The sequence below is a fragment of the Artibeus jamaicensis genome, unplaced genomic scaffold (assembly GCF_021234435.1).
Source record: "Artibeus jamaicensis isolate MK-2021 breed Jamaican fruit bat unplaced genomic scaffold, CSHL_Jam_final contig_332, whole genome shotgun sequence".
Taxonomy (NCBI): domain Eukaryota; kingdom Metazoa; phylum Chordata; class Mammalia; order Chiroptera; family Phyllostomidae; genus Artibeus; species Artibeus jamaicensis.
Genome location: NW_026521788.1, coordinates 4,120,937 through 4,145,472, shown reverse-complemented (window position 1 = coordinate 4,145,472; position 24,536 = coordinate 4,120,937). Strand labels below are relative to the sequence as shown.

At 39.2% G+C, this 24,536-nt stretch overlaps 1 protein-coding gene and 1 non-coding gene across 3 annotated transcripts in view; one reads left to right on the top strand and one right to left on the bottom strand.

Moving 5' to 3' along the window:
• Nucleotides 1-292: 292 nt before the first annotated feature.
• The window catches only part of SLC16A12 (solute carrier family 16 member 12), a 70,978-nt gene continuing 46,734 nt past the window's right edge, over nt 293-24,536 (bottom strand). For both annotated transcript variants that reach the window (XM_037156673.2, XM_037156674.2), the window contains 6 exons: nt 17,368-17,560; nt 13,597-13,700; nt 10,639-10,782; nt 8,487-9,066; nt 6,188-6,447; nt 293-3,481 (listed from right to left, as the gene is read on the bottom strand). In XM_037156673.2, the coding sequence (XP_037012568.2) occupies nt 3,219-3,481; nt 6,188-6,447; nt 8,487-9,066; nt 10,639-10,782; nt 13,597-13,700; nt 17,368-17,477 (1,461 nt within the window). In that variant the 5' untranslated portion in view covers nt 17,478-17,560 and the 3' untranslated portion in view covers nt 293-3,218. The remainder of the gene's footprint in view (nt 3,482-6,187; nt 6,448-8,486; nt 9,067-10,638; nt 10,783-13,596; nt 13,701-17,367; nt 17,561-24,536) is intronic.
• LOC119057792 (U6 spliceosomal RNA) lies at nt 16,372-16,478 on the top strand. The gene has a single exon (XR_005084143.1). It is a non-coding gene; the product is annotated as a U6 spliceosomal RNA (small nuclear RNA).

Genomic DNA, 24,536 nt, shown 5'->3' with positions numbered 1-24,536 from the left:
ACATGGGTATAATATTTTATAGTTTTAATTTGAACAATTCACCTAAAATGTCATATGCTGTGTTTGAGTGTGGTATTATTATGTTACAGAATTACATGCTTATGACTTTGCAATAAAAGATTTGTAATAAAAGGGGGCGTTATTGGTGCCGGACCCTGCATTTGATTGCTACCACATCTTTATATGGCGGTCATCTCTTAGTGTGACGCAGACAGGCCCACTCACCCTCCCACCCAAGCCCCTGGTACAGGGGGAAAATTTTTCCAAATATAACTGTAAACTCATTTTATTAAGCTTTTAATTAAGAAAATATTAGTACAAATTTCACATCTATTAGAGAAATCACAATCGGAAAAAGAGGCTGAACAGTACAGCGTATCTATAGTACTTTCCTTTGCTTTCCTATTCTGTCAATGTCAGAGTAGAACTTGCAGTAATATAAAGAAACATTTAAGAGCTAGGATCACCCCACCATAATTTTCTTCTTAATTTCACAAAACACATCATTTTCATGAATCCTTCCACTTGAAAATAACATGTAACCTTAATAGAAACATTTTTGTGTAGATGACAATGATAGTCTCTAAGATCTGTATTTTTCTACTGGCTCTTTAAAAATGCTGCCCCCAAAAGGAAAATAAAATACAAATTTATACATGTATAAAGTAAAAAAACCCAAACATTTTATATAATTTTTAAAAGCTCTGATCTCTCATTTTCATAAATATTTATAATACTTTAAAGAAATTATATTTCAGGATCAGATAAAATTTAGCTATGATCATTACTAGGAAAAAATATATAATCACGTTAATAACAGTTTAGATTTCAAAAAATCTTTAGACTTGAAGGTTTAAGAAACGACATTTAGTGTAAAGGGCTACTCTAAACATACTAACTTCATTTTTAACTTTGACTTTTTACAGCTATTTTCCAAATATTATTTTAAAATTACAAATGACAAAGTACAAAACTAAATTTTCAAACTAAGTAAAAAGATAAAAAGTAACCATTCAAATTTCTTTGGAAAACAACTAAGATATATTAGTTTTCTCCCATCAAATCAACTCAGGCCCTGGCTGCTATGGCTCAGTGCATTGAGTGTGGGCCTGTGAACCAGGGGGTCAGTGGTTCAATTCCCAGTCTGGGCACATGCCTGGGTTTCGGGTCAGTTCCCCAGTGTGTGGTACTCAAGAGGCAACCATACATTGATGTTTCTCTCCCTCTCTTTCTCCCTCACTAACTCTTTTTCTAAAAGTAAATAAAAATAAAATCTTTTAAAAAATCAAGTCAATATTTTATTCTGAAAGCAATGTAATAATATATAATTCTATGAAATAATCCAGTATAGACAAAGACTCTTATCGAACATGCTTAGTCAGCTTAGAATCTTCCTCATTGCTGTGTTTTTTCTCTAAGTACCTCTGGCAGAGGATTTGTGAGATCTCTTGGGGGAGAGTGGATTAAATGGCCACCAGGGTCAAAATAGTTCCTTGAAATTCAGATTTAAATGTGTTAAATAATTAAAATCCCTTTTCAATTACATAAGGTGCCCCTGTGTACAAGTGAAACATAATCTGGCATTCCGGATTACCATCCTGCATATCTGAAATGGTTCGAGACAGACTGGGGCAGCGAGCCCTCTTCTCTTCCCACGCCATCCCTTTTCATTTAATCTGAAGACAGAAATTACCCCAGGTCACTGGAAAGTAGCATATGTGGCTATTAGTAAACTGTTCTAATCCAATCTGCTAATATATGTGAAAAAGTTCCACAAACTGTAAAATATCATACCACTAGCTTTCTTTTTTTTTAAATTTTTTATTGATTTTTGTAGAGAGAGAGAAATGTTGATTTGTTATTCCACTTTATTTATATATTCATTGGTTGATTCTTATGTGCTATGACCAGGGATCGAACCCACAACCTTGGTGTATCAGGACAATGCTCTAACTAACTGAGCTACCTGTCCAGGGCCAGTAAAATATCACACCACTAGCCTTCTTAATTTCCTCCTCTCTCTCCCCTGACCATAGCTATAATTTATGAAAGTGCTATGATACTGAGGTTGACCCCAGATGCCTTATCACTCTGCTGGAAAGGTCCACCAAGTTTCTAATAATTATCCACAAAGAGATGAATAGTGGATAATCGAGCAGGAAGTAACACAGGGAGAAAGGAATCTCACCTTTAAAATATCTCGAGAATAATATATTCAAGCAAAACCCCCAAGTCTTGTTTTGGGTAATGATGAACCTAAATGTCTGATCTGAAAAGAAAACTCTCACCAGAGACCTGCTGATTCAGGAATTCAATTCCTGGCCACTGGAATACTGCCAACATTTTTCCATTCCTTAACAAAAATGTGCCTGCAATTTAAATAAGAGCTTTTTTTCCCAAGGGAAAGAAAAGGAAAGTGTTGGTATTACATTTCAGGCAGAAATTGCCCTTGCAAGTTGGTATGTTATGCCAAATTCAAACAAAATATTGTATATAATAGTAACAGGGAAAAGCTTTCGGTTTCCACTTCATAATTCCAAAAAGAAGATCTTACCAGCCACCCTTAGGATCATTTCCAACCATGGAGTTCCATGATTCTTGGGATTCTCAAAGTGGTGCCTACCCATTGCCAAAAGCAAGGGGTAGCAAAGGAGGAGGGGAGGGGAGCCAGTCACTCCATTCTGTATTCATCACTGCCTTTTGAAGAATCTATTCTTCAACAACCCTGTTTATAACCCTAATGAGAAGCTCCACTATGAAAAAGTTTGGTATCTTCACCTTCCAATACCACACCTAAGCTGACTCCCTTCTCCAAACAGCATAAAGTAAGCAAACTTACATATCAATCAATGCTTCCCTTTACCTTTCTAACAAAGGGGGAAAGATGGAGGGACAGAGCGTTTGAGACAAAGCTGCTGCCCACTGTCACCTGCTTTGGTCATAACTTGCAGCTAATTATATCAGCTATGTTGTAAAATGGAGTGATGCTCACTGCCTGAAAGATGAGTTCCATTGTGAATACAAATCCCAAAAGAGGAAACTCTGAGCCAGTCCAGCTTGTTGGTTATTTGCTATTTCCCTGTATAAATATGTTAGCAAAACAACAATAATTTCCTTGGAAGACAATGCTTCTGCCAAAATAAAACGCTTTAGCAGTATATACAATCCAGTGGTCCCATCTCTCTCAGCTGTACAGATTCCAGGCTCAAGGCCATTGGTCACGTGGGGTTGTAACCAGGCATGGCAAGAGCCACAGATTCCCCGTCTTTCTGATCTAATTCACTTGCTACAGAATAAGCCACCGATCCATTGGTCCACAGCTGCAGCTTGGGGTCAGATTCTTTGGCAAGGAGCCGCAGCTGGGTTTCTTTCATCTTCTTCACAAGTCTAGCAAATCCAAGCAGCAGAGAACTAAATATCATTGAAAATCCACAGAGGAGAAATGCTGCAGTGTAGCTGCCCGTCACATCTACCAGCCACCCTGTAACAAGCAACAGCAAAATCACATCATTGAGTCGAAAATTCAATTACCCACTCTGAAGTGTAATAATCTGTAAGGGTAACAATGGATTGCTAGTTGCCACCATTATAGTCTTGACACAAAAAGCAGATATCCTAAAAATATTGTGCAGCAACTGAAAAAATGCTTTCTATTTTCTAGGGAAACTCCTAAAATAGATTGTTGTTATTATGTAAAGTGCCTGGAAGAAGAATGTCACATTCTTAGTAATCACAAAATAAATATCATTTATTATTATTAATCTCATAAGATACAGTAGAAAGATAAAAGTAGCATCATTCAAATTAGTACTATTGGGATCAATTAATTATCTAGGGTGCAAGGAGAAAATAATCATACAGAATGCTAATAGTACTCCCAGCACCCATACTACATCTGTCTTTAATACACGCTTCTGGATGAAGCAGAATCCAAATTTTCAATTGGTTCTGATCATCGTACCCTATCCAGTTTGAAAAACAGAACTTTGGGCCACTTTAGAAGTTGCAAATACAAATTTCAGAAAGCATAATTCTGCTATCACAGCTTTAAAAAAATCTCTTGTAATAACAGATAATTCTCAACATCTATTCCAGCTGTACATTTTGAGGAGAACCAGGGCATGTGATATGCAAAATATGGGCTGCAATGATCAGGACATCGATGGGGTAAAATGAACTTTGACAGGCAATTATTTTGATTAAAAGAGTTAAATTTCTGGAGACTTTACATATATGCCAAGTAAATCCACCTAAGAAGTATATATATATATGGTGTCTCCTCTCACCCACTTCAAACCCATTAGTCAAAAAGGAGGTGTAGAAATTGTTAGAAGCCTCACAAACTTTTCTGCAATCCAAAGTCCTCTCACATATTTTAGTTACCTTGTGATTTACTTCTGCATTTCTGTAGCACCAAACAGGAGAGACTGACTGAATAGAGAGTTGTCCTTTTAAAGGTAAAAGAGGAGTATTACAATAACTCACACACCAACCCTGCAGTAGCTGGCAATGAAGTACAATGCCCGACTGGCCAAATAAACACCCTGGATTGAAAAAAGGATCTAGGAATCCCAATTCCATCTCACCTCCCATGACTTTTTAACAGAATCACACTGCTCCTAAGGGTTAGCAAACAAAAGTTGGATATGAAGGGAAGAGGCAGTAACATTTTGGGGGCAGTTTTCATAGAAGAAGCACTAAACATATAGTCCTGTATCATGGAGTTTAAACTGACCAGGAATTTTCATCTGCCGCCATCAAACAGCCAGAGTTCCCTTGTTTGCTGCTTTAGCAATTGCTGGGGTTTGGAAGTAACCCTTAACTATCTATCTATACACAACAGCAGGAAGATGCTGCCTTCCTTCAAACATTCCTTTCTTTCCTTCTAGGCAAATGTTTGGCTATTTCTTTTTTGCCTGTCTTCAGAGAACCTTTGGTTTTAATTTAGGCAGGTCATAAGCTGGACCAATTAGTCTCAATTGAGTAAGACTGAGCATCACAAGAAAGCTGCTTGAGACTTTAGATTCCTGAAAGTCACCCCAAAGATGCAGATCACAAAGGGAGGGTCAAGGAATCTGCATTTTTCACAATGGCGCCAGGGGATTCTACTGCAGGTGGCCCCAGGACTTCAGTCTGAGAGACCCTGGTCTAGACCACATACTCCAGGAAGGAGGGACAGGTTCTGACTCGTTAGTTGCTATAGCAACAGCGCCAAGCACAGTGGTGGTGTCTACATATTTATTGAATCGTTTGTTTCATCACACTGTAAATTTTTATAGCACTTTACAGTTTGCAAAACATTCTAGATGTGTTATCTGATGACTCCCTAATCTGTATATCAAATCTGGCCTCCCTCCAAAAGCTTAGATTTCATCCTTAAAAAGCTCTATCAGTCATTTTATTGGGTATTTCATATATTTCAAAATGCCTAATATTAATAAATTTATTTTTTTTGGCAAGGCCACTTTCTTCAACTTCCTTATTTCTTTTAACCTTGCCATTATTTTCTAAGTAATTTTGGATTTCTTTCTCTGCTTCACCCTCATATGCTAAATTCAGTTGATTTGTTGTTGTTTATAAAACTTCCTCCTTGCCCCCAGAGCTCATTTTTGTGCTGTGGCAGCCCCAGTTTAGGCCTTTTATCAGTTTGCTCCTGAACTGTGAGAATGAAATCCTAACTGCTTCTCCCTGAATGACCAGATCAATGGTTCGATCACATTTCCTAAAATACTTACCATATTATCCCTCTGCACAAACACTGTAAACCTATCCACAGTCTCTAAAGAACACAGGGCTCTAGCCCCTTTGGCTGGCCCTCGTGACACTTCACTGCGACTTGTTTCAGCTTCACCACCCGTCTCCTGTTAGAACGCTGTACTCCTGTCAGATGTGCGCCCAAGTTGATACATAAGGCTGAACAGCTACTCCATTCCATTGCTCTTATCATCAGTGTGGAATGAAACCAAGACCCTAATTTGGGACATTTTCCTTCCAAGGAAGCTAAGGTCCCTACTTGGTTAGGTTACAAAACAAGGGTTGAAGTGATATTTTGGTGGCTCCTGCATCCCTTTCTCTTGCACTGTTCCCCAGCTTACTCCCCACCCTCGTTTTATGTGTCTGAGTTCACTATTTTCACATCGACACAACAAAGACAAGAGGTGGTTGGGGGTTCTCTCTGGAAACTTACCTGCTATGGGTGGGCTCACCAAATAGGGCACTGCATGAAGAAAGTACACCACACCGAGGGCTGACGACAGAGAGGAGGTCCCCACTATTTCTGCAGTCACTACGGGGATCAGAGTCACATAGGCACCATCGAAGTAGCCAAAGGTACAAGAGAAAGGCACGAGCAGGGGCAGAGTTTGAAGCAGTGGGAGGCAGAGATAGCAGAGTCCATCTAGTCCCACGGCAAAGAGGTAGCAAACATATCGGTAATTCTTTAGACACCTGTGGATGTGAAGAACAAGAATGAGTGCGGTGCGCACAGATTGTACCAGAGAGCTTTAGGGCCAGGCCGCACAGCTGCAAGCACTGCAGTCATTCATAGAGATGGCTGCCCCATCATGCATTATCTGTGTTGTTTTTCTAGCTTTCTTGTTTTATTTTTCAATTACAGTTGACATTCAGTATTATTTTTTATTAGTTTCAGGTATATTCCTGTCTTTCTGTTGGCATATGCAAATGCCAACAGAATTTATCTCCCCAGGAAGCTTGGTGTGGTAGACAATAATATATGCTCTAAAATTAGAAACAAGTTTGAATCCAGTTCTATCACCTACTAACTGCCTCGCTCTGTCCTCAATTTCTCTAGCAGTCAAAGGGAAAAGTTACCTATCTCATAGGATTACCCCAAAGATAGCTATAAAATGACATGCAGAGTTTCAAGATACTAATATTTTCTAGCAGTCTACCATATTAGATGCTTTCAGATATGTTACCCATGGGCATCTGGTACAACATATATGCTTAATAAATAACCCAGTGCTTATACGAAGATGTAATATGAAGACACCAAAATGATTTGCCAGAGACTATGATGGTCTTGTACTTGGACTAAGTCTTATTTCAAGACCTCCCCAGTGGTACTTCCCTTAATATTTTCTCTCTGTAGCTCCAAACACATCTATGATACAAATTATTTCAAAGACTCTATATATTATCAGCACTAGCAGTTTATGCTTCGCAGATGTTTTTCCACCGAGAGCCTGCCGTGAGCCTCACAAAATGCTGTGAGCCTTACAGGCAAATACTGCACTGGCCCATTTTACAGATGAAGGCCCTTGAGGGCACGAGGGATGGGCAATTTTCCCAGGACCCAGAGATAATAAGGGGCAGAGCCAGCACGGGAACTTGGGTGTTGTACATATCAGACCAGAGATCCTTCTATCAGGCCTCCACCAGGCTGCTTCTTGTTGAGTTATTTGATTGTAAAAACAAATACCCCTTGCTCTCCCCATCTTCCTTAATCATTACAAATGTGGAATTAATCCTAAGTATTATATTCATAACACTGCAGAATGGCAGTTGGGTCCTGATTAATTACCAAAGACAGAATGTGTGAGAAGCTACAGGATAATAGCTCTCGCAGGTCATAGTTCAAATGTGAAGAGCCCATCATTTAGGAGAAGAGGAGTGGCGTGCTTTCTTCAATTCAAACGGATAAGCATTAGCTGAGAAAACCACTCAGTAGATTTCTTACAACATTGGTGTTCTAATGCAAAAATTATAATGTAAGCATTTTCTATTTGCACTGTCACACATATAGATGTGTGGCCTCAGATAAGGAGTTATCGCTGCCCCTGATCCTCCCTCCTAGACTGGATTGGGCTCCTCTCTCTGCTGCCAGCCCATCTCTGCAGTGGATCAAAAGAAACTAAAAGCATGACATCCAGCCATCAGTGGTCTTACCTGAGGACTGACTTGACTTAGGATGAAATTAAATCTATTACCAGAACTTCCAATTGCCCTAGTGTTTGAAAATTTAGAGATTCCCACTGCCCTAAACCATCTGGAGCTGGGGTCAGCAAACTACGGCCAAATCCAGCCCTGACCTGCTCTGCACTAGCTGTGGACTAAAAATGGCCTTTCCATTTTGAACAGTTGTAGGGAAAATATCTAAAGAACAATATTTTGTAACTTGTCAAAATTATATGAAAAATTCAAATTTCAGTGTCTAAAAATAAAGCCTTATTGAAATGTAGGCACTTCCATTTGTTCATGTATTGTCTTCGGCTGCTTTGGGGCCACACCCCCAGAGTTGGGTAGCTGGGATCAGATGACCCACAAAGCCAAAAAAGTTTACTATCTGTCCCTTTACAGAAAAAGTTTGCCACCCTCTGACTACACGAACCAGCAGGGGCGTTGCCTTCAGACATTGAAAACTTAACATTATGCAGACCTAGGTATTCTACGGGGAAAGGGGATGAAGAAAATGCAAAACGAACTGTTCCCTGATGGGGAACCGACTGTGGTGTCATAAATTTTACCTTCTGTCGGTTAGCCATCCAAACGTGATATTGCCAACGATGTCAATCACCCCGAGTATGGACATAAGGAAAGCAGCTTGCTGGGGACTCACTCCAACACTCAGAGCATAAGGCACCAAGTACACAAAGAGAGGGCTGCAGCCGTAAGCCATAAACAGAACAGAGACGGCCAGTACAGCAAAATCTGACATCAGTAGGAAACTGTATTCTTGCTGCAAAGAGCAACAGAGGCAGGTCTGCATCCGTTCTTTAGTCAAAATTGAACAGGGAGATGTGCGCTTAAAGTCTTGTTTCTGAGTTCTACAGACATGGTTCTGCTCTGGAGTCGTGGGGTCCTCTTTAAGAGTGATCGGCCGCATCAAGGCACCGCAGACACAGAGATTCAATACAAAGCCCCCGAGAATGAGTAGTGCTCCCCTCCAGGAAAACTGTTCAATAAGGAGCTGAACCACAGGGGCCAGGATGAAGGTGCCAATGCCACTTCCCGACATAGCGATCCCATAAGCAAGGGCTTTCCGTCTGTTGAAATACTTGCCAACCATGGCAATGGCTGGAGAGTAGCAAAGTGCAAATCCAAGGCCTGGGGAGAAAGAGAACTCTGTGAGTAGTGGTATACCCAGAACAGCCAATGAAAGAAAATATCTCAGAATGATGTTATTTGTGTTAAAGAGAATCTAACCTTCTGTTAGCCCTCTTAAAATTGTTTTCTACACCAATCTTAAAGAGAGTCTCCTCTCACCAGTCATTCCACAATTTGGGAAGTATATGACTTTCTTTTTGGGAAGAAAAAAAGAAACACGACTTCTTAAAACAATTGAAATGAAGAACTTAAAAACTATTATACAATCTAAATTTGAATGAACAAAAAAACTTAGGATAATGCTGACCTAAGAAGCTCATTCTCCTCAACAACACCTCCTTTTAACTTAAAATTATCCAGTTAATTGCCTCAAATCTTGGCTGCCTGTGAAGACACAAGTCTGCTAATCCATGCCATTCTGGAATTGGGATGTAATAGCACATATCACCCAATGAAAGTTCCAGAGTATTTTCACATCATGGGGAAACATTGTACCAATTTTATACATGAACATCATGTATACACATAATAACCTGAAAATATCCCTTAAAGTCAGCAGAAAGCCTCTTAAAGACTTTCAGTGTCTATTCCTTTTAAGTCGAGAAAATCTGAAGGGCCTTAAACCTGGAATTCATGGCATCTGATGTCGAGGGAAAAACAGAGCGTTCCCTCCAGCTCCTGTGGCCATCTGCAGTACAGGGGGACCCGTGGTCCCAACTGGCCTCACCTGAAGGGTGGCCCAGGTGCGAGACTCAGTGCTGAGACCAGGGCGGTCCCTGGGAAACTGGGGAGACTGGACACCCTAGCAGGCAGGCCCTACGGGTTACATGGGACAGATACCTTTTTGTGCTGACAGAGCTAGATGTATAGCCTCTCTGTGAGTTGTATCATTCATTTATTGGCCTGATCATGATACCCCTGTGGCACCATGTCTGGACATGGGTCAGTGCTGCCCTCCGCACCCCTCAGAGTGATGGGCAAACTGCCACTCCAGTCCCACCAGCCGACCCCATCCTGAACCTGCCAGGTCCCCTTATGAAATACACATATGCTGCTTCTCTTTCTCTGGGGTTCATTATGATTCTCTAAAGTATACTTCCATAACATTGAGAGAGTGTGTGTAATATGAGAATATTCTCAATAAGGGGCTTTTTTTTAAAGTTGGAGATTCGCATTTACTGGACAATCATAGTCACTATAAAAAAGAGGCTATCGAGTCAATGGCAGGTAGTATTGTAATGTCTTGTCAAAGATATTGGGAGAATGATCATTGTTGAAAAGTTGTGTTGCCCTGGCTAACGTCTTGTGCTTCTTACTACAGAATCTCATCCACGCACTGCTGCCAAAAGGGAAAGCCAGCAGTTACTTTTATCATGTGGCTGAATGAAAGTAGTAATGCATTTTCATTACAGTCATACAATCGATTGCAATTCCAGTTCTTCTGTTTAATAAGCTAGGTCAGCTAAATTACACATCTAACAAAGTGAACACTTTATGAATTATTGCTCTGTTGATGTGCTCAACAACCCCTGAGTGCAGTGGGGTGAGACAAGTGGTACAATGTGCCCTTACCTGTAAGAACTCCCACAGTGAGGTAGAGATGCTTCAGGCTGGTGGCAAAGGAGCCCAGGATCAGACCAGTAGATGCAAGCAAGCCACCCAGCATGATTCCCACTTGACAGGACAAATGGTTGCTGACGACACTCCCAAGTGGAGCTTCAAAAACAATAATAAATAGGTTCAGCAGAAAGACCTTGAGGGCACTGTGAAAAGGCAGAGTAGAGAATGACTGACCTTTAGCGCGTCAAGCCCTCACCCCTTCCCCCACACGTTCATCCTACAGATTTGGAAACTGAGGAGAGAAGACAGGCCTCGTCCATGGTCACACAGAGAGCAAGTAGCAAAGCTAGAATTCGGATCAAGTGTCCTGACTTCCATTTCAGTGCTCATTGCACTTCTCCGTTCTATTACAGTCATAATCTCAGGACTGTGGGGTGGTTTTTTAATTTTTTTTAATTTTTAATTGAATTTATTGGTGTGACATTGGTTTGCAAAACCAATAGGTTTCTTGTTTTTTAATGTTTTTTTTTAGTGAATCAGCTCCTTGTTTAAACTACACATCTCTTGCACAGGGATATGCCTTGCGTTTCTCATACAGCATTGATCGTACGCCATTAGCAATCATTATGGCAGTCAACTAACTGGTGAAGAAGGAAAATGGGCAATTCTAGGAGGGCAGCAGTGTTGCACAGGAAAAGGCCAGGGAGAGAAATAATAGACAAATATCACAATCTGACACTGTTTCCAGGCTTTAGGAAACCCTATAGATGAGAAATCGAAACCCAGAAAAATCTAAGAAAATGCTCACACCCATCATGACATTTTGGTCAGCCTCGTTCTCTTTGTGGTTTAACAGTGCATCAGACTTGTGCCAATTTTCAGGTTTGTTAGAATATTAATTAAAGCTGGAGGAGGCCAACGAGAAACTGAAATCCAAGGGAATATGACATGCCCAAGATCACTAAGAAGTATAGCTCAGGGCACCTGATACCAAGTTCAGGGTTATTTCTACCTGTTTCATCAAACTAATGGCAGGAAGGGAGGGTATGGAAAGATGTGAATTTTTTTCTAAGGAACAATTCATGCTGACACCAGTAATTCTAGTAAGGAGATTAGAAGAGCCAGTTCTCTGGGTTTTCATGGAACATAATTTCTGTGTTGATCAGGTTGACACTTGGGCTGGATTCAAATGTACATGGTAGAATCTGTCATCAGCCTGATGTCTGCTGCCTAGTTAAAATGGTGGCTGGCTGTACATATAACCTCTGGGGATAAGAATGAGCAAATCTCCTGAAAAGGTCTAATTTTCCAGGCTGTTACTGCTATGGTTATTTGAAAAGTGACAAAATTTTCACCAAATTCAATGAAAAATGTTCACTTCTCTGTTCATCATAGGACAGATATGTTCCCAACAAGTGTCATAGATGTGATTCCGCAGCCTCTTGTTCACACTCTGTACTAAACTGGTATTGCCAGGTAAGCAAGTGAGTGTATGGTAATTGGGTACAACAGGCTTCAAGTCCCTGCATGGAACTGAAATATGCTGCATATTTAAGGTTATGCTAATATGATCCTGCTTTGGCCCAGTGTCTCACACGGTCATTGTGACCATATTAGTCACTGAAGGTCATTTATTCCTCTCTTGGAAATTGTAAATATTCTCCAAAAGATAGCAGTGGGAGAAATGAGTCAACTATGTCCTTAGAGAAAGGCAAACACGGCTCTCTTGACTTGATCGTACAAAGGTTGTGACTAATCCTGTTACCCTGAACACCCAGTGATTGCCTTACTGGTTTCATATGTGCTGGAAACTCCAAAGATATTATTTTTTGATCCCCTAAGACCTTCCAGTGTTATCAGCAGACACAGTCATTTCGGCCTTCTCATGAAACCTGCTTTGAGCCCTAGAATTGCTCCTAACCGAGAAATTAATCTCAGTGTAACTCAATGTACATTTTTTTCTAAAAATAAATGTGAATTGGTACCTAGAATGCAAATCAGATGACATTATCTATAAGTTACTAACTGTTGAATAATAGAGTATTACCTACCCTTTACCACAAAGCCATGGCCTGAAGAGAGAGCAGTTTTCTAAAATACTCATCTCAATGAAAGGATTAAATGAGTGTAGCCTGCAAATAGATTATATCAATTTGACTCCATCTCAGAAACTGTCTAAGCCACTAATTTAATAACTCTGGTTTGAACACTGTAAATTGTAAAAAAAAAAAACAAAAAAAAACCCCTTCAAGGTTCATTTTCCTCTGCTACATATACGGAATGGCAGATTCCATTTCATAGAGTGTCTCTGCGGACACTATTTACCCTAACATGGCTCCTCTGGGGTTTCTTAAGTGAAATTACAGCCGTGGTGAATGTATGTATCTCAGGATTGCATCATCCTATTCTGTAACCTTTTTCTAAGAATAAAGACTTATGCATGAAAAATGATGAAAGCTATGAGACAAAGTTCAGGACCTCTAGAAAGAGAGCAGAATGAAAACGAGACGTGAGATGCGATGCAATAGTGTTTGTGCTAATTTCAGTAGATCATATAGAAATAGCTCAGTGCTGTCCAAGAACTGTTTACATGACTGGAGAAGGAGGGGATCACAGCATTTAGAAGAAGGGAGCCCAGTATATACTGTATGGTTAGCTGCTTCCAAACCAAGACAAGCCCTACGATGCCCAGCATCCTATTTTACATGGAAGAATCAAATGGCATGTGTCTTTCTGAGTTATTCACCACCTGTTCCATCTGAAATCAGCCAAAATCATTAATTTCAGGAGCATGTCTGATTGGGTTTGGCTGAAGGTAGAATCAACCTTTTCTTTTACTCTTAGCCAATTTTACCATAGTCTTTCTACTAAAAAAAAAAAAAAAAGGTAATGAAAAGCAGTAGAAGGTCATTGTCATGTACAGTTTGAGAGTAGCCAGTAATCATCTATCCCTGGTTAAGCGATACGTACCACAGAGCATGGTCACACAGTCTACAATGGAATGGATCCAGGCTGTTTGTGCATAGTCCTGAGTGAAGTATGTCTGGAACTCCACAAAAAAAACTGAAATACATCTGAAAATATATAATGAGAGCATGTTATACAAAAAAGGAAAGAAAAAACATGAATGTGAATCAAAGCTTAAAGTTTTGGTTCAATCAACTGTTCCAGGCTCCATGGGTTTCAATTGGTTTTCAGTGGAATTTTGCTGGCCCATAGCAAGTGGGAAATAAGAACCTGGCCACTGGGCAATTCTAAAGAATAAGAACAAGTGTTCATGCACCAGAGTGGCTGTTGAAGCCAAGTGGCTGTGAAGATGTGTATTGTGTGGCCATTGCATTCAAAATGACTGAGCTAGTAGAACAACAAATCTGTGTCACATTTTGCATTATGCTTAACATTCTTCTATGGAAACTATTCAGAAGGCCACAGCTATGGGCAATAGCTATGGGCACTAGTAGTGATTGGCAGCTTCATCATGACAGCATGCCTGCTCATGTGTCACGTCTCATGCAGAGTTTTTTTGTGAAATATCAAATAGCCCAGGTGATTCAGCCCCCCCAATGCCCAGATTTGGTACTCTGAGACATCTGGCTTTTCCCAACACTGAAATCACCTTTGAAAGGGAAGAGGTTTCAGACTGTCAATGAAATTCAGGAAAATACGATGGGGCAGCTGATAGCAATTGGGAAAACTGTGTGAGGCCCCAAGGTGCCTACTTTGAAGGGGGCAGAGGCATCATTGTCCTATGAAAATATATCTTGTGTCTTGTATCATCTTCGATAAAAGTCTCTATTTTTCATATCATATGGCTGGATACCTTCTAGACAGACCATGTATATATTCATACATATGGAGGGGCACATACAAGGACAGAGATAGAAACAAAGAGACAGAGACATTTTTATGTTGAAAAATAGTGAATCATTTAGGAAAGGAAAGGCATAAGTAATCCAGAAGCAATAGTTTGTCACCATACAACTCGGAATGAACCTAATGCAGATTAGCATGCTGTCCTGATTCAGCACAGGAAGCTTTTGGAGCTCAGGAGAAGAAATAAGGCCTTGTTACTTGGGGATGAGATAGGAGGTTATCAGGCTCTTTGGATAGAGCTACATTCCAACTCATTATGCTTCGGTAGCCCATAGTAACTAGTTATTTCACTCTCCTCCTCCTCTCCAGTTGCTGCTAGATGTGAATTCAACAACATATTAAAGGGATCCTTCACCATGATCAAGTGGGACTTATCCCTGGGATACAAGAATTGCTGAATAGATGTGAATCAGTCAATAGGATTTATCACAATAATACAATGAAAACACTAACTTGAAGAGCTATCTGCAGCCCATGTTCATCGCAGCATTATTTACAATAGCCAACACATGGAACTAACCCAAGTGTCTATCCAGAGATGAATGGAAAGAGAAGTGTGGTGCATATATAATAGAATATTATTCAGCCATTAAAATGAGAAATTCTATCATTTGTGACAACATGAAGGTATTATACTAAGTGAAATATATCAGAAATAGAAAGACAAATACTACATGACCTCACTTATAGGTGGAATCTTAAAAACAAAGAAAAACCAAACTAAAAGAAAAAGAAATTAGCCTTGTGGTTACCAGAGGTAGAGGGAGGGGGAGAGGTAAGTGGTTCTGGTGGTTAAAAGGTACAGCTTCCAGTGTAATGATGAATAAGTGCTAGAAATGTGACATACAACATGACTATAGATGACACTGCTGCATGATACATAGGGAAATTAAGAGAGTAAACCGAAGAGTTCTTATCACAAGAAGAAAATCTGTTTTTCCTTTTTCCTTACTTCTTTTCTTCATTGTATCTATATGAGAAATGGGTGTTAGCTAAACCTATTTTAATCAGTTCACAATGTACACACATCAAACCGTCATGCTGTATGCCTTAAACTTATACAGGGATGTGTGTCCATTATTTCTCAATGAAACTGGGGGAGTGAGGACGAAGAAATGCCCAAAGGCGCTGATTTTCTGAACTGACAAATCACCCTGCAGGCTGCTTTCCTTGTCTGTCTCTGGTGTTCTTGGCTGCCTCTGGGTTTATGACATTTAAATTCTCATGCAGGCTGTGTCTCCACACTTTTCTTCCTCTAAGCTCATTCTGCTCAGGCCTCTCCCTCCCAGCCTCTCCCAGCAACCTCTGATAACAGGCTCCCACAATCCTCTTTTCTGCTTTCCAGCTGCCCTTCCTTATGAAGCACTGAGCTCATTTCCAGGACTTTCCCATCATGGACTGATGGAAACTTCACAGGTAAAAACCAAGATAAAAGAGACTCCTTTAAACTCCATGACCTCCTCATACTCAGAACACAAGCTCCATAATACGGGAGCAAAATCAAACTCAAAACCAATCATATAATTCTAAACCAATCTCCAGCTTATTATGACACATAATTAAGCAAACTTTATTGTAGCAAAAACAAACCTCCTGCTTCTTTCCTGCATTATGTATTTCTTATGGAGGTAAGGTCAGTGCTTTTACTGATGATACCATCGGATAACGCTTTTAGTGCAAATTGCTTTCTTTTGCCTCCAAGTGTGAGCAGCCAGAGAAGAACAGAGTTCGGTTTGAACAGGAGCACCTACAGAGGAAGGAGCTGGCTCATGCAGATTGCAGGTATGTATTTGTTCCAAAGAGTCTCAATGTATAGTCTTTTAACTTAAGCACTTTCAACAGAACGCCGCTGGATAAAAGAAAGAGAGGGATGTGCTCACTTTGGTGGCACATGTACCAGCACTGGGACAATACAGAGAAGATTAGCATGGCCCCTGTGTGAGGATGATACACAAATTTGTGAAGCGTTCCATATTTTTTTATGCCACATACCTGTAACTATACAAAATAATATTAATGTAAACTGTAATTTAAATTTAAATTTTAAAAAAGAAACTTTCTCAACATGTACACATATCAAAAAGAAAGAGACATAAGCAAATGAGGAGAAGCCCTGTCTGCAGGCTGCTGCTCTCTCCTCCAACTCAGAACTCAGCCTCCTTCAACGCAGCCCAATGCAAAGTGAAGCAAAAGAACTTAAATTCGAATTTTTAAGCTTCCAAGGGCTCTGTATCCAGTGAGTCAAGAGGTCTTCAAGGACTATTTTAACCTTATATGTTTTTCCTTTCTGGGATGAGCTGCTTATGAAAACAAATGGTTGGAATGGCCACAATATTTGGTCTAAGAATGTCTTATCACTTCAGGTTTATACACCAGCTATTATAGAAGAGACCACAACCCAAGACTTTTAAGTGTCAGAAAATTACATTCCTTAGAAAGAAAAAGATATCTGAGTTGTCAAAGAAAATACACACATACACACCATACAAATACATACCTATTTTCATAATGACAGGTTCAGAAATAAAATGAAGCAGACTTAGAAAAAAAAGATAAGCCAGATCATCTTTTATAAAGATTTTATTTATTTATTTGTTTGTTTGTTTATAGAGGCCAGGGAGGGCAAGAGAGAGGGAAGGGAGGCAGAACGAGAAGGAGAGAAACATTGATGTGTGAGAGAAACATTGACTGGTTGCCCCTTGCACACCTCCACCCAAGGACCCAGCCTACACACAACCCAGGCATGTGCATTGACTAGGAATCGAACCAGCAACCTTTCGGTTCACAGGCTGACACCCAATCAACAAAGCCCATCAGCCAGGGCAAAGCCAGATCTTCTTAATAAATCAAGAAGAAAACCCCACCTACCTGGTTACTGCTCGGGTACAGATGGTGACCAGGAAACAACCAGCCACAATCATCCAGCCCCACCCTCCATCTGGAGGGGAGGTGGACCGAGTTCTAGTAACTTTTGTCATGCTTTCAATTCTTTTTTCTTCTTTTCCAAGTTACTCCAACAGCCCAGTTATGATCTTGGAAGAGTTTGCTGTCCAGTGACTTCCTGTTGGCATTCAAGAGGGCATACAATGCTACCTGGCACATGGGTTACTGTAGACCATCTAAAACCAAAAATCAGGACACATTTGTATTTTATTGACATCATAAAAGGTTGACATTTCACAGGAAAAAAGTGATTAATACTTTCCTGTTACATATGTTTATTTGTAACTAAGAGTCCTGGAATGGAACAAAGACCATTAATTGTCGTTGGTGCCCATCCTCCTTTTTCATAATAGTTCCTCTCAAATTTTAGCCAAATCCACACACACCCAGTTTGATGCAATTGTCCCTACCTAGCCTTTCCTGAAAGTAGGTGTGGCAACATTGTTTAGTCTTGATGACAGGAATGTGAAAAAGTAGCATGTGCCCTTCTGGTTCATCAGATCAAAGACAAAGGCTCTTCCCCAGGACTACCCTCACTCCCTTTCCCAGACTGGAATGTAGACATGCAAACAGGAGAGCTCCAACCGCACAGACCAGGACGCCACCATAGGGCTGGCAGAACTGCAGGACAGAAGGAGCCTGGGTCCCTGAAAGACTCTTTGGAGAGGTCTGCCTCTCCAGATCTGAACTTCACATACCCTTCTCTGTTAGAAGAAAGGTAAAATTTTTATTTGAGTCTCGGCATTTTGGAGGCTCTGTTACAACAGCTTAGGCCATGTCCTAATTGTTGTACTAATGAATCTGACTGAAATTTCTTTGACATTTCTGACTAAGAATGCTATCATTTTTAAGGTGTGTAATTGAAGCAAGAAGAAAACAACAAATACATTAAACAGAAGAGAGAGCTCAAATGCTACTACATAAAATTCAATATAATTAAATAGGGTCCCAAAGATTTGTGAAGAATAAAGGATTTCTTTCTGCATTATGTTACAACTCTCCATTTTGCTCTTGACCTTCTAGATAGTTGAGAGTTAAGTGTGAAAAAAATAATTAAAAATACATGTGAAAATATAGGCAAATATTTATCATACTCTGGAGAGAAAAGAACTCCCTGAGATGCAAATTAATGTTACAAGACAAGGGAAATTTGTATTGATTTGTCTAAATTAAAATTGAACATTTTATACATCAAAACATATAATAAGCCCTGGCTGGTGTAGCTCAGTGGATTGAGCATGGGCCTGTGAACCAAAGAAATGTGGTTTGATTCTCAGTCAGGGCACATGCCTGGATTGCAGGCCAGTTCCCAGCACGGGATGCACGAGAGGCAACCATACACTGATATTTCTCTCTCTCTCTCTCTCTCCTTCCCTTCACCTCTAAAGATAAATAAATAAAATCTTTTAAAAAACCATATAATAAATAAAACTAAAGGTAAACCATAGACTTTGAAAAAACATTAACAACATTAAGTCATCCAACTACCAACATTTATCGAGTGTTTAATATGTGTTAGGCCACATTTCAGGGCATTGGGGATTTAGTGGGGATTCCCACGTAGACCACTTAAGTTTGCCTCCCTCTTCATTTATGAGCCATCCTGTGAATGTGGGGGGACTGACAAAGGAGATGGAATGCACAGCTGGAGTATAAATCTATTGAAAGTATTAGAAGAGTAGTATTAGTATAAATATTAACCTACTGATTTAGAGAAAATCAAAAGTATCATTTTAAATGATAATATTGCTAATCACTGGCCTAAGGACTGAGTAATAGCCAAAACACTGGTGTCCACACTAAGTGAAAATAACACAGAGCTACCTTTTACAGAGCAGTTCTCACAGACCACACTGCTATTAAGCAGCATATAGACAGTAATGGTCGGTTAAACCTTACAACAACCACACATGTAGGTATTATTATCCCTCAGGCTAGAGAAATTAAGTTATTTGCCCAGTTACTATGACACTACCTAGCAATATTTTATGCAATGGGAAGAACAAAAAGCTGGTGTTGCAATACTTATATCCAACAAAATAGACTTTAATACCAAGGCTATAAGAAGAGAAAAAGAAGGACACTACATAATGGTAAAGGGAACAATCCAACAAGAAGATATAACCCTAATACACATTTATGTACCCAACATAAGAGCACCTAAATATGTAAAGCAAATTCTGATGGACATAAAGGGAGAGTTGACAGAAATACAGTTTCGATAGGGGATTTTTAACACCTAATTGACTTCAATGGGTAGACCTCCCAGACATAAAATCAACAAGGAGACAACAGCAGCCTTAAATGATACATCAGATCAAATGGGTTTAATTGATGTCTTCAGAGCATTTCATCCCAAAGCAGCAGTATGTATATTCTTTTCAAGTGTATGTGGAATGTTTTCTAGGATAGATCACATATTAGCACACAAAAACAGTTTCGATAAACTTAAGAAGATTAAAATCATATCACACATCTCTGACCATATGCTATGAAACTAGAAATCGACCATAAAAAAGAAAACTGAAAAACATACAAAGCCATGGAGCTATATAACATGGTGTTAAAAAATGAATGGGTTAACAATGGGATCAAGGAAGAAATCAAAAGATACCTTGAAACAAATGAAAATGTGAGGACAAAAACCCCAAATCTGTGGGACACAGGGATACCAATCCTAAGAGGGAAATTAATAGCATTACAGGCAAATCTCAAGAAACAAGAAAAAGCTCAAATAAAGAATCTAACCCTACACTTAAAGGAACTTGAAAAAGAATAACACACAAAGTGAAAACTAATAAAGATCAAAATAGGAATGAATGAAATTGAGGCTAAAAAAGTAAAAAAGATCAATGAATCCAAAACCTGGTCCTTTGTAAAGATAAACAAGATAGACAAAGCTTTAACCAGACTCATCAACCAAAAAAAGAGAGAGGACCCAAATAAATAAAATCAGAAATGAAAGAGAAGAAGTAACAACTGACACTTGAGAAATACAAAGGGTGGTAAGAAAATATTACAAACAACTATGCCAACAAATTGGACAACTTGAATTAAATAGATAAATGCCTAGAAACATACAGTCTTCCAATACTAAACCAAGAAGAATCAGAGAATAGAATATATAGATTACAACTAGCAAAACTTAAGCAGTGACCAAAAAACTCCAAAAAAACAAAAACAAAAAACAAAAGCCCTAGACCAAATTGCTTCACAAGTGAATTTTACCAAACATTCTGAAAACTAATACCTCTCCTTCTCAAACTAATCCAAAAAAATCAAAAGGAGGGAAGACCCCCAAGCTCATTTTATGACACCAGCATTACCTTAATTCCAAAAACAGATAAAGACACTACAAAGAAAGAAAATTATAGGCCACTATCCCTGACAAACATAGACGCTAAAATCCTCAGAAAAAAAATTACCAAACTGAATATAGTAATACATCAGAAAGACCACACAGCATGATCAAGTAGGGTTTATTCCTGGGATGCAAGGTTGGTACAATATTCATAACAATATATGTGATACACCAACATAAACAGAATGAAGAATAAAAACCACATGATTATATCAACTAATGCAGTAAAAGCATTTCATAAAATCCAGCACCCATTTATGATAAAAACTCATTGCAAAGTGGGAATAAAGGGAACATAATGAACATATTAAAGACCATATATGCAAATCCCCTGCCAGCATCATATCCAATGTGCAAAAACTGCAGTGTCCTCTTAAGATTGAGAACAAGAAAACAATGTCTGCTTTCATCTCTCTTATTCAACATAGTACTAGGAGTTGTAGCCACAGCAATCAGACAAGAAGAAGAAATTAAAGGCACCTAAATTGGAAAGAAAGTCATAAAACTGTTATTATTTGCAGATGACATGATACTGGACATAGAAAACCCCATAGATTCCACAAAGAAACTACTAGAACTGATAAATGAATTCAGCAAAGTAGTAGGATACAAAATTAATATCCAAAAATTGGTTGTATTTTACACACCAGGAATGAACTATCAGGAAGGAAAATTAAGAAGCAATTCCACTCACAATTCCATCAAGAAGAATAAAAGACCTAGGAATAAATTTAACCAAGTATGTAAAAGATCTGTACTTGGAAAATTATAAGACACTGAAGAAAGAAACTGAAGAAGATACAAATAAGTACAAATATATACCATGTTCATGGATAGGAAGAATTAACATCATTAAAACATCCATATCACCCAAAGCAATCTATAGATTCAATGCAACTCCTATCGAGATACCAATGATATATTCCACAAAACTAGAACAAATATTCCAAAAATTTTACATGAAACCACAAAAGACCTGGAAAACAACAGCAATCTTGAGAAAAAAGAAAAAAGTTGGAGGAATCATGCTACCTAATATCAAACTATACTATGAGGCCATGATCAAAACATCATGGTACTGACTTAGGAAAAGACACATAGATCAATGGAACAGAATAGAGAGCCCACACCTTTACAATTAATTAATATATGACAGAGGAGGCAAAAACATACAATGGGCTAAAGATAGTTTATTCAATAAATGGTGTTGGCAAAGATGAAACTAGACCACTGTCTTATGCCACACAAGAATAAGTTCAAAATGGATTAAAGACTTAAATGTTAGACCCAGAAACATAAAAATCCTATAAGAAAATATAGGCAGTAAAATCTTGGACATTGTTTATAGCAATATTTTATCTAATATATCTCCTCAGGCAAAAAAAACAAAAGAAAAAATAAATAAATGGGACTATATCAAACTAAAAAATGTATGTACACCAATGAAAACAAACAAAATAAAAAGACAACTCACAGAACAGAAGAACATATCAGCCAATACATCTGCTAAGGGGTTAATATCCAAAATTTACAAAGAACTTAAAAAAAAAAACACCAAAAAATAAAAAACATAAACAACCCAATTAAAAATGGGCAAAGGACCTGAATAGACACTTCTCCAAAGAGGACAGACGGGTGGCCAATAGACATATGAAAAGATGCTCAACATCATTAATCATCAGAGAGATGCAAATTAACACCACAATGAGATGTCATATAACACCTATCCGAATGGCTATCATCAATAAATCAAACAAGTGCTGGCCAGGATGTGGAGAAAGGGGAATCCTTCTGCACTGTTGGTGGGAATTCATGTTGCATGGAAAACAGTATGGAGTTTCCTCAAAAAATTAAAAACAGAACTCTCTCTCGACTCAGTGATTCCAGTTCTTGTAATTTATTTGAGGAAACCTGAAACACTAACTTAGGAGAACAGAAGCATTCCTATGTTCATTGCAGTGTTATGTACAATAGCCAAAATTTGAAGGCAGCCCGAGTGTCCATCAACAGATAAGTAGATAAAACAACTCTGGGGCATTTACACAAAGGAATATTCATAGGCAAAAAAAAAAAATTACCCTTTGCAACAACATGGATGGACCTGGAGAATATTATGCTAAGTGAAATAAGCCAGTCAGAGAAAGACAAATACATGATTTCATTCATGGAATCCAATGAACAAACTGGACTAACAAGCAAAATACAGACAGACTCATAGATAGTGAGCAACTTGACAGCTTTGGGGGGTGGGGGCTCGGGGTGGTGAGATTGAGCAACATAGAAAAAGAACTCATGGACGTGGACAATGTGGTGATTGTAGGGAAGGGGGCAGAGGGATTAGATGGCAACGGAAGATGGTATAAGGGAGATAAATGGTAATGGGAAAATACAATTAAACACTATAATAAAAGAAAATTTCATTTAAAAGATCCGTCATACTTGTAGTTTACCTTAATATAATAGCTTACTACAGAAGACAGAGCTGGTTGCCTATCCCAAATCCATAGTTTATGAACCCTTCTTCCATTCTATCCTGGTTTTGTTCAAGTATCTGCTCTATCTGCCCTCATCCCAGCACCCATATGCTTCAAGGAAGGCTGGCCCAAGCCATTGTTTCTAGGAATGGGTTTTGATTGGTTTCCCTTTTCCAGTGACTGGTTAGGGATGGTATGTGAAGTCATTCTAGGCAATGAGCTGAGCAGAAATCCTCTGGGAAAGGTTTCCTTGCTTTTAAGAAAACACACAGGAGCCCTGGCTGGTGTAGCTCAGTGGATTGAGTGCGGGCCTGTGAACCACATGATTGCGGTTCGATTCCCAGTCAGGGCACGTGCGTGGGTTGCAGGCCAGTTCCCAGCGGGGGACACATGAGAGGCAACCATACATTGATATTTCTCTCCTTCTCTCCTTCCCTTCCTCTCTAAAGATAAATAAAGAAAATCTTTAAAAAAAACACACAGGAAAGAAAACAAGCCCCTCTTCTTCCTGGAGGCATTTTGAATCTGGATATGATATGTGGAACCATGGCAGCCATCTCCTAACCACGAAGGAAGCCTGAGGACAACGTCAATAAGCCAAGGACAACACAGCAGAAAGATGACAAGAACCTGGGACTTTAATGATGTCACTAAGCCACTGAATTAACCAGTTCTGGAGGCACACTATCTGTTAGGTAACATAAAACACTCTACTTATTGTTGGAACTGGTGAGATTTCTGTCACATTTGCCAAAACAGTCCACACGGATACATGCCTTCAGACGTTGGTGTGCGGAAGCTCCTATGGCATCTCATCGGCCCCTGGCCATGGTCAGAGATGTTATGTTCAGTGACATATTGATGGCTTGTAATTGGCCATGTGGGAGTGTCTACCCCACAGAAATCATCCACTGGCAAATGGAAAGCTTTTTACATCCTCTGAGAAAGCCATTTATTACACATTTACTAGTACAATACAACCTTGGAGTAATTTAAGATGTATGCGGTAAATAATTTTATGATATATGAAGTAAAGACAGAGAATGAAGGAAGAATTTAAACATCTATATGGTGAGGTAGCAACTTAGGTAGCTTATCACCTTTTTAATGAGGCTATTTGTTTCTCTTATCAAGCAGGGGTGGGCAAACTACAGCCCTCAAGCAAAATTTGGCCTGCTGCCTCTGTTAGTAAATAAACTCTAACTGAAAGACAGCCACACTCTTTCCTTTGCATTTTGTCTTTGCTTTTCAGGCACTAT